The sequence below is a fragment of the Lampris incognitus genome, chromosome 13, assembly GCF_029633865.1.
Source record: "Lampris incognitus isolate fLamInc1 chromosome 13, fLamInc1.hap2, whole genome shotgun sequence".
Classification (NCBI taxonomy): Eukaryota; Metazoa; Chordata; class Actinopteri; order Lampriformes; family Lampridae; genus Lampris; species Lampris incognitus.
Window position 1 is genome coordinate 39,921,872 of NC_079223.1, and position 15,372 is coordinate 39,937,243.

A 15,372-nucleotide genomic window follows, 5' to 3' on the forward strand; every position below is an offset into this window, starting at 1 on the left:
GAGGACCCCTCGTTGACTACATTCATTTCCTAGCCCTTAACCCTAACCTTAACCATGCAAACTACATGCCTAACCCTTACCCTTACCCTAACCTTAATTCTAACCTTAACCCTAAAACCAAGTCCTAACCCTAAAATAGACCCTTTCACTTGTGAGGACCTCTAAAAGGGCCACACAAGGTAGGTGGTTTCTGGTTTTTCTATCCTAATGAGGACATTTGGTCCACATTAGGATAGTTAAAACATGTACACACACACACACACACACACACACACACACACAAATGGTGGTGGTGGGGGTGGGGGGGCAGTGGGCAGTCATGGACCAGCTTAGGTCTTCAGTCAGGATTTTGTTTCAGATGAAAATATGCACCAGTCGTCACCGTGGTTGGTTCAGCCGAGGTGATCACAGGAAGTGACTCGCCCTCTTCTCGCCTACATGTAGCAACACACTGGTGGTGCATGACATGCTATTAGCAACATAAATATTCTGGCACATATTAATATGCCCTTCAGTGGGAGGTCATGTAGACCACAGGGCTGGGCTAATGCTGGGGACCAGTACTCATGCTGAGGAGCAGTGGCACGTGGGGCCATTTGCCCCGTGCCGTGAAGGGGTGAGTAAAAGCCCAATTGGGCACTAATGCGTTTCAGTTTCATACGGCACTCACCGACTCCACCACATCCACCTCCACGGCGAACCATGCTAACTTTAGCTGATAACACTACGCCAAACCTGTTGAAAAGCTCTCTGCTGTCTTTGCTCTCATCAGCGCTCAGTGACAGCTAAGGGACCAATCATAGCTGAGATCATATTAAGTCCCGCCCCCATGGCCCCGCGCTAAAACGGGCCAGCAGCAGGTGACAGGGGGCCGCTGAGAAGGGCTGAGATCTGTCATGGTTGGGATGTGTGCCCGCGTGGGCTATTATATATTTTCCTAGACCCAATCTTGGCTAATTTTAACTCAAGACATAGACACGTGAACAATTAACACGGCAAAAGCTCACGCTCACTTCTCTACCAAGACCAAAAAAGAAAAGAAAAAAGAGGCGTTCATCAACTTGGACGCTTGCTTTATAAAGTAAAATCTTCAAATGGTGACGTCAGGCTTGTACCAGTGACTGCAGCGCAAAATCGATTGGCATCAACTAATTCAAATCAGACGACGGGCCGGGGTTTGTTTTGTTTTTGTTTTGTTTTGTGGTCAAGATGAACTGCAAATCCCCGCTGTGCGATCCGTGCTGGCTGGGGTGCTGGCGAGCCTTTCAGACGCCCCCATCAGGGTCAAGTCCACAACGTGATCAGGGGGGTTATCTGTCATGCGCTGTCCGTGGTCCTGAAGCCCGGATCCACAGAATAACGCTGTGCCGCATACATTACACGCAGGAGCGCCCGTCCCCTGTGTGTTCCGCACTTGATCAAGTCTGCACCCTTAAGCATCCTAAAGGACAACATGACAGAGCAACAAAAAAGCAGAGAAACAACATGAATATGTATGCAGTATGCTAAAATGAAACCGGAAATAACATTTAAGTCGTGGTTTAATGGGTTTCAGGGACACGGAGACAGAAAGAGCATGGACGAAGGTTGACGTTGCATCACACGTCGGTGAACAGTGTGTCAGCAGCGTTCTGCAAAAACAGGTGATAACTACGTCATCTGCATCAGCCCTTGATAACACAGGGGGTATGTCATCACCTGCCCACCCCACCCCACCCCACCCCGTAGGTGTCTAATGGAAGCGACCAGGAGGTCCGGGCCGGTAAACTGCACTGATGGTTTAAATGACGGGCTGCCCGTTACTAAGTGGGGGAATTAATGAGGTTCAACGTGGGGTTCGCCTCCTCCTGGTGGCTTGATGAGAAAGCACAGCCTCCATGATCATCAAGCATCAGAAATGCACCGACTGCGACGGTACGAGTCTGGTTAGGGTGAGGTTGACCCCCTAACCCCCCCCCCCCCCACACACCCCCACACCCCCACCCTAATGATGAGTGTCTACACTGATCAACTATATAACCCTGTACCCTAATCACAGCTTCGTTATAAACTCACAGCACACTACACATAATACTGGCCCTCCACCTGTGCTGTAAAACACAAAGTGCAAATATTGGCCAGTCGCCTCTTAAGTTACATATTTCAAACTTTGGAAAGTTGAAGCGGTGATTTGGAGGAAAGCGAAGCCAGAGACAAAACGCATAGTTTGTAAGGTTATTATTATTATGATTATGATTATGATTATCATTATAAAGCACGTTATATGAGCCTTTAGGCACAATCATCACACACACACTCGGGCACAGCTGAGACATGTTTTGTAATAGGTTATTCTGACATAGCCCCATGGATACACGCAGTAATAATGTGTTTAGACACCTACAAGATGGGGGGGGGGGTCAGAGTAATTTAAGGTTTTTTTTCCTCTATACAAATTGTATTTAAAAAAAAATCGCTTCAAACAAACTAATAAAATAAAAACCTGAACTTTATGTAAACAGGGAACATTTCCAGTGTAGGCGCTGCCCTGAAAACGCCACTGTTTTTAAACGTGGTCATCACGTAATGTTTAACTTGGTGTCGGAGGCAACAGGAGCACGCCCCGCCCGCCCGCGCGCCGCGCAGGCCTCGCGTCACAGGCGGGCCCGTCTGAGTGCGCACCATGTGGCTGCAAGCCCTGCCATCCTCTGCGCGTCCTGTCTCACACACAGCACGCCGGCAACACGCAGAGCAATATCGAGGTATTATTACTCACTCTTGGCAATAATTATGAAGACACAGTACATAAATAAATAAATAAATAAATAAATAAATCTATCTATCCTTCGACTTTAGGCTACCTCTGCTATATTCAAATCTAAACGCCCGTAACACTCCACAGTTGTTGAATAGACTACTGGGCTTGTCTATAACAATTAGCCGAGGATACATCTCTTGCCTCCCACCACGGGTGAGGGGGGGGGGGTTACAGAGGGAGAGAGAGACAGAGAGTGAGTGAGAGAGAGAGAAAGAGAGAGACAGAGTGAGCGAGAGAGTGAGTGAGTGAGAGAGAGTGAGTAAGAGAAAGAGAGAGTGAGTGAGAGAGAGTGAGTGAGTGAGAGAGCGAGAGAGAGAGAGAGGGAGGTAGGGTGGAGGTGATGGGGGGGGGGTGACACCCTTTGCAACAAACCCACCCACAGTAACAAACGACGACACAGACGCTGACAAGCTGTGATGCTGCACCGACTTAGATGAGACTTGGATCCCTTCCCTTGGTCCGCATATGCAGCGTGAGACAGGCAGCGGGGCTTGGTGCGTTCAGGTGGACCTCAGCTGATGCGTATAAGGGCTGCTGACGACTTGCCGAGCAGATTTTACTCCTCAACGGGTTGACCTGTTACAAGTGCAGTTTTCTTTTTCTTTTCTTTTTTTACACAGTTTTCAGATTAAACGGCACTCTTTCCACACTTAACCATGGACGATCCCTCATGTGAAGTGGGCGAAGTGGGGATAAAACGCTCCGAAATAAAACAGCATTTCTCTGGCTAGAATAATAGGACTTGTAGAGTTTAAACCATCGGGGGAATTTTGGCGTGGAAGTAACACCCAGGTAGGCCTTCTCCAAAACTTTTTTTTTCCTTCTTCATTTTCCTACACTGTCCTGAAGGCAATCACTGTCATATTTCCGCATCTTGCATTTCGGTCAGCTTGCACCAATTCAGCCATATGATGTTTAATTCTGACGTACACATAATACGCTCCTTCTCTCATCCGTGTCAGACTAGAATCCAGCATGGATGTGATACTGGAGGAGATCAAGCACACGTCCCCACAGGCTGTACTGCTGGCATCTCTCGCGTTGCTGGTTTCCCTTCACCTGTGGCGCTGGCTCCGGCAGGGCATCCGCAGCCCGCCCGGACCTTTCGCGTGGCCGCTCATCGGGAACGCCGCGCAACTTGGCAACGCGCCCCACGTCTACTTCACGCGCTTGGTGAAGAAGTACGGCAACGTGTTCCAGATCAAACTGGGCTGCCGCAACGTCGTGGTGTTGAACGGCGACTCCATCAAGCAGGCGCTGGTCAAACGCGGGCACGACTTCGCCGGCAGACCGGATTTTACGTCTTTCCAGTGCGTGTCCGGCGGGGACAGCCTTGCCTTCGGCCCCTTCAGCGACTGGTGGAAGGTGCACCGCAAAGTGGCCCAGTCCACCGTGCGGATGTTTTCCACCAAGAACGAGAGCACCAAAAAGACTTTCGAGAGGCACATCCTCTGCGAATTCAGGGAACTCATCCACCTTTTCGCCGGGAAAACGCGGGAGGAGAAATATTTCCAGCCCATGACGTTCCTCGTGGTCTCCACGGCCAACATCATGAGCGCGGTGTGCTTCGGGAAGCGATATTCCTACGATGACCGGGAGTTCCGGCAGGTGGTGGGGCGCAACGACCAGTTCACCCGCACGGTGGGCGCCGGAAGTATAGTGGACGTCATGCCGTGGCTGCAGTACTTCCCCAACCCCATCAAAACCATGTTCGAGAACTTCAAATCTCTCAATGTGGAATTTAGCGCGTTCATCCGAGATAAAGTCGTGCAGCATCGGAAAACCGTCCAGTCCAGCATCATCAGGGACATGACGGACGCCTTCATACTGGCGCTGGACCAGATCCGGGAGAGCGCCGCGGAGGCTCCCGATGGGAAGGATTACGTGGCCGCCACGGTTGGCGACATTTTCGGAGCAAGCCAAGACACACTGTCGACTGCCTTCCAGTGGATCATCTTGATAATTGTGAGGTAATTTAGTTTCTGGATCATTTCCCTAAGAGCATGCTTAACCTATGACCTTTCAAGTGTATTAATAACGCAGCAGATGTATGCCTAGCGACGCCGCGGAGTTCTTGGGGAAGTAACCGTGGAAGTGCAGTGGGCCTGCATCCCCAGCCTTGTCGTGTGTGAGCTGCGGAAATCATTATATCACACTAGATAGTGTTTTCTTCAAGAGTAGTCATAAGAGCTGGACCTTGCTACCAAACAATAAGAGTTTTAGCCTAACAAGACGGGCGGACCCAGTTTGTCTCATACTGCATCCTCTGCAATGTGACTGTTGCACATGTGTGAAGTTGTGGTGGTGATTCTGAAAGGATGTAGTGTTCAGCCCTGTTACCCGTCAGCGAAAGGGATTCAGGGGGCCAACCAGCCTTTACATCAGTGGTACTCGGCCACGCATACGATGCTTTCCCTTCTAACACCAACACCACTGGTAACACCAACACCACGCCAGCTGATTCCACAGATGCTGTAATGAAAACCTGGTTCTGCACGGCACATGGTTTGAGTATCACTGCTTTACATGAGCAAGGATGCGGCGTGGCATAAGGCATTGCAAATGATTTTATTTTTAGACAACCTTCTTTGCTACGATGTCTTGAATCCCCTTTGCGCTGCAGCCAGGATGCTGGTGTGTAGAGTAGGTTTGTGACAGTAGGCTATGTTCTGTTTTATTCTGCTGTGCAGCATTGGTCCAAAAGGCTTGATGAAGTGTTTTAGAGACGTGGCTGTTCTGTGACTAGCTCATTTAAGGATGACAAGAAAAGAAACTTATCAGTATGCACCGCACCCACGTTCGCCATCTGAATCTAAAAAAAAAGTTTCACCTTTGACCGTAGGTATCCTGAGATGCAGCAACAACTCCAGCAGGAAGTGGACCGGGTGGTGGACCGCAGCCGTCTGCCCAGCGCTGAGGACCAGCCCCAGCTGCCTTACGTCACGGCTTTCATCTACGAGGTGCTGCGCTTTACCAGTTTCGTGCCGCTCACCATTCCCCACTCCACAACCACAGACACCACCGTCATGGGCTACACCTTACCAAAGAACACAGTGATCTTTATCAACCAGTGGTCAATCAACCATGATCCGGCCATATGGACGGAGCCGGAACGCTTTGAACCCCGGCGTTTCCTGGACCAGCATGGGGCCCTGAACAAGGACCTGACCAGCAGCGTGCTCATCTTCTCTCTGGGGAAGCGACGGTGCATTGGCGAGGACCTGTCCAAGATGCAACTCTTCCTCTTCACGGCCCTGCTGGCTCACCAGTGCCACATCACTCCAGACCCGGCCAAGCCGCTCCACCTCGACTATGATTACGGCCTAACCCTGAAGCCTCACCCCTACTCTATAGCAGTATCTCTACGAGATAATACAGACCTTTTGGATGAAGTTAGCAGACAGTCTTTAAACTGAGACCCCCGGGAGATCGTCGATGAGCTCCGAGCACGCTAACAAAATTTAGCTGAAATCATAACAAACTATGATAAAGCAATTAATGAAGGTTGAAGGACAAAACACTCAAGATACTCGTGAACTGTAGTGCATCTTTATGTAGGCCTACAACCCAGGTGTCATCTGAATAGTATGGAAACTATATTTATAAGCTGGACACTCGAGCAAAATGCTTATGTTCTACACAGACACATTTTTTTTATTCTTTATATGACATTTTGACAGATATTAGAGCCTTGATTTGCTTTTAATTTATTTTTTTTTGGAATTTTTTTTCAGCACTCTGAACAGTTCTTTCAGTTGTGTAATCTGTTGCACTGGACACAGAAAACATGGTTTATACACTGCAGGCCCAGCATACCACCCAGGAGAAGACCTGGGAGCAATCTTTTACTTGTTGCCCATTAACATTTCACACGCCATGGGGCAGCAACGACAATAAAACGTGCAAGGAATTAGTATATTTATTCAGTTTGATCACGTCCAACTAACCTATAAGGCCTCATTTATGAAACGTTCTCATGGAAAAATTGGTTCTCACACACTAATGGGTTGTTTTAGCCCCCAGTTTTGTCTTATAGAGAAGACACAGAGCCTGGAAAACCCTTGAATTTAGACAACAACTGGCTAACAGTGATGTCTTTGCAAGACTGAGTGATTGCTAGTTGCAAAAGGTAGACAGTGTATGTCAGGGGGACGGAGTTACAAATAACTATCACGCTTTGCCTGTTTCTGTAAGACAAACCTGGGGGCTAAAAATTCCATGAGGGTTCAAGAACAAATTTATGTGTATGAACATTTCATTTTGCCTCACGGCAAGAGGGTCCTGGGTTCAAGCCCCCGGGGTAGTCCAACCTTGGGGGTCATCCCAGGTTGTCCTCTGTGTGGCGTTTGCATGTTCTCCCCATGTCTGCATGGGTTTCCCCCGGGTGCTCCGATTTCCTCCCACAGTCCAAAGACATGTAGGACTAAATTGTCCCTAGTTGTGAATGTGTGTGTGTGTGTGGGCCCTGTGATGGACTGGCGGCCTGTCCAGGGTGTCTCCCAACCTGCCGCCCAATGACTGCTGGGATAGGCTCCAGCATCTCCGCTACCCGAATTCGGATAAGCAGCTTGGATAATGGATGGATGGATGGATGGATGAACATTTCTATAAACGAGGCCCCTAGTTCTCACCCCATGGAACAGAACTATGGCTTCCTTGATGAACTGTAACAATATAGTATCTATATTTTTATCACAAATTACCTGTCTGGCTCTTAAAAAACCGAGTTTTGGTTAAACGTCCACCACTGGAAAACAGTTAGATCTCAAAACATGCAGCACTGTGGCAGAATGGCCTCTAAAATACCCACATGGTAGGTAGAGGATATGAATTATTATTGATGAGGAGCCCGTCAGTGTTTAGAAATCACAATACACACCACACGACATATGACATTTACAAGACTCGAGGTAAGGATTGTGACCAATAATGCAGTAATCCTGCCACAAGCTAATAAGTTTCTGCAACGCATCAGTCCTTTAGCCTAGCATATTGCCTCCTACAATGACATTAGCAATAGCAAGTAAAAACGTAGTAGTTTTAAGAATACTTACATAGCATAAGTGCATAGTAACTCAGGAACAGTGTCTATGAAATGCCAAATGTTTTACATAGGACGTTTTTTTTTAACATATTCTGAAATCAACATGCAGATTTCCAAAGGACTCGGCTCAAGAGCACAAAGGGTACACGAGACATTAACAGTTAACTTGCTGCGGGTATTGTTTGCAAATGTTACTTGGGTCCGTAAACTGTTTTACAACACATCTAACTGTATAAAAATATACTAATGTTAGATCTATATTAGATCAGTGTTATTTAATCAATCATTTATTTTCTATTTTTGATGTCTCACAATGGGTATTCCACTGTGTATAAGCTTGAATGTAACAGAATGCTGCTCTTGGAAAACTCCTTTTACCCCGTCACCTTCATTCCCTTTTGAAGATGCCAATTAACCAAATGATTAAGTCTTCATGTGATCTTGGAATAGAGAATACAATCATATGGTCAAAAGTACAAACACTGGGACAATTGGGTAGAATATTTTATATTTCCCTGCTGCAGACTCGTCTAATTTTTTCTCAAATATATATATATATATATATATATATATATATATGTGTGTGTGTGTGTGTGTGTGTGAGATGCAAAATTACATAATGAGAGGAAAGTCTCATCTTTATGTGTGAGCATTTACTACCTACCGCCTGTCATTGGCGAGATATCATGCTGATGTCCTGCACTGATGTGCTGCTGTCTCACAGAGAAACGGCTGGAAATAATGTGAACATAGTGTATGTAGTGTGATTTTAATGGGTAAAGTTCAGACAAGCACCGCGCAAGTCTCACTTCTCTCTGGTTTGGCTTTTCATGGACGTGAGCATATGCTCATTAAGATGAATAAAGTACTCGTTTAGAGGACGTCTGAACCCAGATTCTTGACAAACTCGTTGATTCTGGTCTGTCACCCGTCCACATTATCTTCATTTGAACGGTGTTTCTGCAGGAGTGAAATACGATTTCAGTTGTAGGGTTCACTCGGTCCTACTGTGGTAAATTGTGCAAGGGTGTATTTGATAACATAATTGACTAAATGTTCGTGCCATTGAAATTATTCATCTTTCCGTGATGAAGCACCAGATGAAAGGGTTACTTCAGCATGCTTACCCCCAAGCTAATTTTCCTCATAGAAACTCCAATTAAAATGCATTGAGGTGCAGCAGGCTGTGCTTAGGGACTTGGCAGCGAGGAAGAGCTTGATGATCAACGGTCTGATGATGCTGGTGGCCAGCTACCCTGAGAACAGGACATGCATATTTTGTGACTGAGTTACTGCATACCAATTTTATCTCTAAACTTTTATTCAGTTTATGTTAAGATGCTCCCACGCTTAACTTTCTTTTAATTACGGAAACTGAACTCAACAGCTGTCACCTTTCTAACATACTACAGCGACGATGGTCAAGAAGCTGTCTCCCGTCAAATACGGATTCTTTGTATCGTCACATCATTCACACATTTTGTCAGGATGTAGTTAAATTAGCACAAGTTGTTTTTAATTCTTAACTTTAGCAATAGTTAATCTCTTGTCTATGTCACCGCACCTGTGATGTTGTTCTTCAGAGTATTTCGTACCCTCTTGCTTTAGAGAATGATAAGCTGTTTTGATTGACACTGTACAGTAATACAAAATAAACAGAGATATAAACTCCCATTTTGCACTTCATTGAAAGTCTGCTTGGAAACAGGTATGAGCAAACAAATTGAAGATCGAGGGTTTTCCACCCCAGAGCCAGAGGACAGAAAGTCAGATCTATGATTCAGAATAAAAATTAAAAAAAAAATTGAATGCATGTCTTTTTTGTTTTGTTTTAGAACTGAGATTTTAACTAACAAAAAGCATCCCGTACGTTGTCAAAGTGGACTTAAGTAGAAAAATATAGTGTTTTCTGGGCACTGTGCCAGGTCAGGTGGGAACAAAAGGGAAGTGTTTGGGAGAGCCCTTTTCCTGCCTGGCGTTTTATCTTGTGCTCCCAGAACATCCTGTACCTGATCAGAGAGACGCTTCAGCCAGCCAGCCAGCCAAATAGAAGTGCGTGACAAATTCAGATAAAAACCACAGCAGATGATTACTGATAGGGCACTTATCATGCTCTCTCCCTCATGAAATAAACATGCAAATAAGAAAGAAGATCCACCCCCAGATCTCTGCAGACTAAACACTGCAGCTCAAGTTATGTGGCAGTCAACATTTCCAAGGAAAGTCTTTATTTCCAAGGAAAGTCTTTACAAATCCGTCCAAAAACACCAGAAGCCTACACTTGCATGTTGGTTGAAGTAAGAAATTGGGGTGAGGATTATGAAGTGTTGAAAACCAGGCAGTGTTGTGGTTAATGTATCTAGTGAGTCCTGTAGGTTAAGTCTGTGAATCAATCCTGACAGCACCCACCTTCGGGGCGGGGGGGGGGGGTATTTCTCCTGCATAAAATAAACCAAGCTTGTATTGCCTAGTTTCACTTCTAGGATTACAGGAAGTCACAAAGGATATAATGACTGAAAACTATTCTATTGAGAGTGAACAAGTATGAAACACTTCTTGGGATCCTTGCCAAGACTCACTCGGTAATAAAACATGGCCGAGCCAATACGAATGAATATCCACCATGTGTTCTGCACATAGATTTTTATGAGGGACACTCAAGACTGTTCTGAGCCGAAATTACATCACCTTGTGAGCGTGATAAAATCTTCCATGAACAACTTTGCAAGATTTTTTTTGCTGCATTAATCTGTGTCATTACAGCTGAAACCTGTCAAGTACATCTGATCAAGATCAATCACAATAGTCCCAGTCTTGCCCGACCTCGGCAAGCGACTGTCCTATTTTTAACAATAAGCAAGAATGTTGCATGAAACACAAAAGGACATGCACATAGACACATGCACGTACACACACACACACACACACTCTAAGCATCTACTTTTAATCAGCTGGTTTAGAAGCATGCACATTCTTATGGCTGGGCCCTTGTTTTGTTAACTACAACTAGTTTGTAGTGGCGATGTGGCGAAGTAGTCCATCTTGGATTTTGGATGAGGAATATTTAGTAACATAAGGACGTTTTTAATATGCAGTGACATACTGCCTAACAGCTTTGAAGACTACTGACTATTTGGACCTATTAATATTTATCAGAATATGAGAAGGGAACTTGGCTGTGTGTATGCGTGTGTGATACATGGGATCTGATGTTAAATCCCTTGTGCTGGAAATTATAGGGCTACACACAGAAGTCCAGTTCATCCAAACAACCTCACCCACTTGGCCCTACATCTGAGGGGAGGACATCAGGTAACACCGTCACAAACCTCCATAAAAGTGGTTCCAAGTGGCTTAGTTGGCTACCAAAAACCGAGTGGTACTAGCAACTCTTGGCTACCAATTTGCAATAACCAATGAAAAGTGCCAACATGAATATTTTACTGGGGTTATCAAATGGGCACCTTCCATCTTAGATGTTTCGTTGAATTAGGACCACGACAACCCCAGAAGGTTCAACAGTGAGTTCAGGCATCCCAGAACCAATCCCCTCCATAACCACATCCAACAACTTCCATCTACCTCTTAAACTACAAGTTAATTTGAACAAGCCACCAGCACCATACGGGCCTGCCCGGTGGCTAACCCCACTCGCCCCATTAATGCATCCCAGAAAGTTGAATCAGTTCATCTGGACACAAAGTCTGGTGGGAGAAGCCTTTCATGACCCATCTAAGTGACTTCATCAGTCTCAGCTTATAAACGGTTAAGGGTGGGGATACCTGCAGTCAGCTGAGACTGGCGAGGTCACTTAGATGAGTGATGAAATGTTTCTGCCACTAAACGTTGTGTCTAGATGAACTGATTCGACTTTCTGGGATTTCCTTACCTGGATTTTTGAGCACGCATCAAGACCATTAATGCATGCTCAGTTGCACCGGTTCTATGCGGCCTTCTTAAAAGGCTACCATCCACCTCTAACTACGGTCACCCCAACTGACCTGATTTCTCCTCATCCACAGCATTTGACTAGCCCTTACCGTTTTGTTGGACATCTCCTTTAGGGCTGATCTCAAACAACAAACCTGAATACCAAAATTGAAAAGAAATGAAGTAGTTGACTTGGCTGCAAACCCTCTAACTCCTATTTTAAATGGTCTAACATGAGCAAGCCAACCATGAGCCTTTGTCTCAGGTACCCTCTCTGCCTACTTTAAACTCTTCCTCTCAAAGGCTTCCTCAGCTGCACCCTCAAATGGAATTATTATTCAATGAAACATACTATTCATCCTTGTTTGAGTATAGAACCATATCAGGCCTCAAGGTAGTGGACACAATCATCAGTGGGACCTGTATGTGCCAACATCTTCTAACAATTTTCAGTCCCTTGCCCCCCCCCCCATTTACCAATACTACAATTACGTACCTGTACTGTGACATTCTGACCCTCCCGTACGAAACCAACTGTTCTGTTTTCTTTACTAACAGGGACCAAATTAACTTCAATGCACTTGCTTTTGATTACACCTGCCAGACACTGAGGAACTTTATATGACGCCAAGTGTAGTGACCCTGCACTAAACTAAACTTACACAGGCGTCTGGGTAGCGTAGCGGTCTATTCTGTTGCATACCAACACGGGGATCGCCGGTTCAAAAAACCCATGTTACCTCCAGCTTGGTTGGGCATCCCTACAGACACAATTGGCCTTGTCTGCGGGTGGGAAACTGGATGTGTGTATGTGTCCTGGTCACTGCACTAGCCCCTCCTCTGGTCAGTCAGGGTGCCTGTTCAAGTGGGAGGAGGAGGAACTGGGGGGGAATAGCGCGATCCTCCCACGCACTACGTCCCCCTGGCGAAACTCCTCACTGTCAGGTGAAAAGAAGCGGCTGGTGACTCCACATGTGTCGGAGGAGGCATGTGATAGTCTGCAGCCCTCCCCGGAGCAGCAGAGGGGGTGGAGCAGCGACCATAATGGCTCAGAAGAGTGAGGTAATTGGCCAGGTACAATTGGGGAGAAAAAGGGGGAAACATTAAAAAAAAAAAAAACAACATATACAAGATATGCTTCAATGTACACACAACCTAAAACTCGCATTTTCACCTACCCACTGACTGAGATTTTTCGGCATCATATGTACATCACAAGTTGCTCCAATAATAAATTTAATACAATTTGCCTCCATGGTCCACAACTCTTGCCAACCTACTCTTCCTCCTCTCTACAGCCTCCCAATTTGTCCACTGACCATGTTTTGCCTGTGAAACTACCATCGCACATCTACCTACTTCCTCTCGTCAAGTCTGACCAACATCTGCCTTCTTTCCGACAATGTAGGCTTACTCCAAGTTTTTCATGGATCCCCTGAACCAAACTCCATCCCTCCTCTTTGAACTTGTCCTACAAATGCACTATGTTCAAGCGCTTCCTGGGTATGCTGGGCTGCCTCCCTTGGTTTCCATTTCCTCTCTGTTTTCACCTGTGGTGTTACAGCCCCAACTGCTGGATCCCTCGAGCCAGACAACATCAACTCCAACCTCACCTTAGCACACTTGAATTCATCTGTCAAGCTAGTCAATAGAGGCTCGACCATCCCCTTATACAGGGCTCGACTACTTGGATACCGAGGAACTCCCAACCACTTCCTGACTGACATAAATACCATCTTATCTCATTTCTGCACCTCGTTGACAGCTACCTCATAAACTGTCAAAGGCCACATTGTTTGTGGTAGCAAACCAAACTGCAGGCACCACAATTTCAATTTACCAGGCAATAAAGGCCTATCAACACTTTTAATGCCTTTCACAAAACTCTTTCTCAAGTTGCAGCCTTGCTCCCTGTTGCTCAAAAAGGAAGCCATATAGCCAGGCACTTTTCTCTACCATGGATAGAAGTATCTCACCAGTCTGAAAGTTCTCCTGCATTATTTCCCCCGTAACAGCCGGCAAACTTCGACTTTAACCTTCATCCTTGCCCGGTTTAGATTACCACTCAGTTTAGTCAAAAGCCTACGGGTGCATGAAGCTGTTGTTGTAATTGTAGTCATGTCATCCATCTACACTCGGATGGGAGGGGGTCACACCCTACACTGCACCCTCTCACCACCAACAACCCACTTAGATGCCCCAATTATAACCTCCATGGCCATAACAAAAGCCAAAGATGAAATAGTGCAACCTGCCATTATCCCCATCTCAAGTCAAGTTTATTTATACAGCCCAAATTCACAAGGTAGTCCCGCAGGGCTTTACAATCACTTCAATATACAACAATACACGACAGTATATGACATATGACACCCTCTTATCCTTGGACCCAGCTGCTGCAATGAGGTTGCATACTCACTGATAGTGAAACAAAACTGAATATCATCAAAATATGCTCTGACCAGGCTCATAATAGTGTCAGGGACCTGAAAAAAATGAAATGCCTTCCACCAAAGGTTCTGTGGCACAGAGCCAAAAAACCTTCGCAAGGTCAAAACATACCACATGGAGATGTCTTTTCTGCTTCTTAGCTGCCTGAATTTAATGCCAAATCATACTTGTGTGCTCCTAACACTCCAAATCACAGAAAGTTGAGTCAGTTCATCCGGACACGTTTATTGACAGAAATGTGTCATCACTCATCTAAGTGGCCTCTTCAGTCTCAACTGACTGCAGGTACCCCCACCCAACACAGTGGCATAACCCCCCCCCCCAAAAAAAACAAAAAAACAATCAGTTTCTATTCCCCAATTCTCTGTGAATAATACACATGGCCATTTTAACTCTAGTTAATGGTTATGGGAATTTGTATATGAAACCAATCGTTTGTTTCGGTTGTTGTGCCACTGTATTGTTTATAAGGGTGGGGGTACCTGCAGTCAGTTGAGACTGAAGAAGTCCCTTAGATGAGTGATGAAACGTTTCTGTCAATAGATGTTTGTGTCCAGATGAACTGATTCAACTTTCTGTGATTTTCTTAAGTGGATTATTGAGCATGCATAAAGACAAGCAATCCAAAGCTTCTAAAATTCCTTCTTTCTGTACTGAGGTGTCAATCAACCTATTCACCTTTAAATATGCAACCAATCTCTGTGCCACTACATGAAAGAAGACCTTCCCTTCTTAACTGAGAAGACAAATTACACTACATTTACATTACATACATTTGGCAAACACTTTTATCCAAAGCTTCTATCCAAAGCAACGAACAGATGTAAATATAATAATACATAAATACAATTAATACAGTAAATACAGCAAGTGCTCACTGTCCATGCATATTCTGAGGAACATGGCTGGTGTTGGCTAACATTAATGTGGGTAATTTGGACAGTTTAGGCCCATTAACAAATGGACCTAAACTGTCCAATCTTGACTACATCTTTCTCCTTCGGTATCAAATGTCTCCTGTTGTCTGCCAAGCCCTGGGAATAACTCGTTTTTTCCATACTATTACAATTAGCTTCTATAAATACCTCAGAACACCAGGCACACTCTTATAAAACCGATAAGGCACCCCATTATGTCCAGGTGCAGAAGA

General features: G+C 45.5%; 1 protein-coding gene across 1 annotated transcript; it reads left to right on the forward strand.

Moving 5' to 3' along the window:
• Positions 1-3,201: 3,201 nt before the first annotated feature.
• On the forward strand, positions 3,202-9,513 carry LOC130122597 (cytochrome P450 1B1). Its single transcript, XM_056291523.1, has 3 exons — positions 3,202-3,589; positions 3,760-4,767; positions 5,640-9,513. The coding sequence occupies exons 2-3, from the start codon at positions 3,773-3,775 to the stop codon at positions 6,211-6,213; spliced, it is 1,569 nt and encodes a 522-aa protein (XP_056147498.1). The 5' UTR covers positions 3,202-3,589; positions 3,760-3,772; the 3' UTR covers positions 6,214-9,513.
• Positions 9,514-15,372: the final 5,859 nt, after the last annotated feature.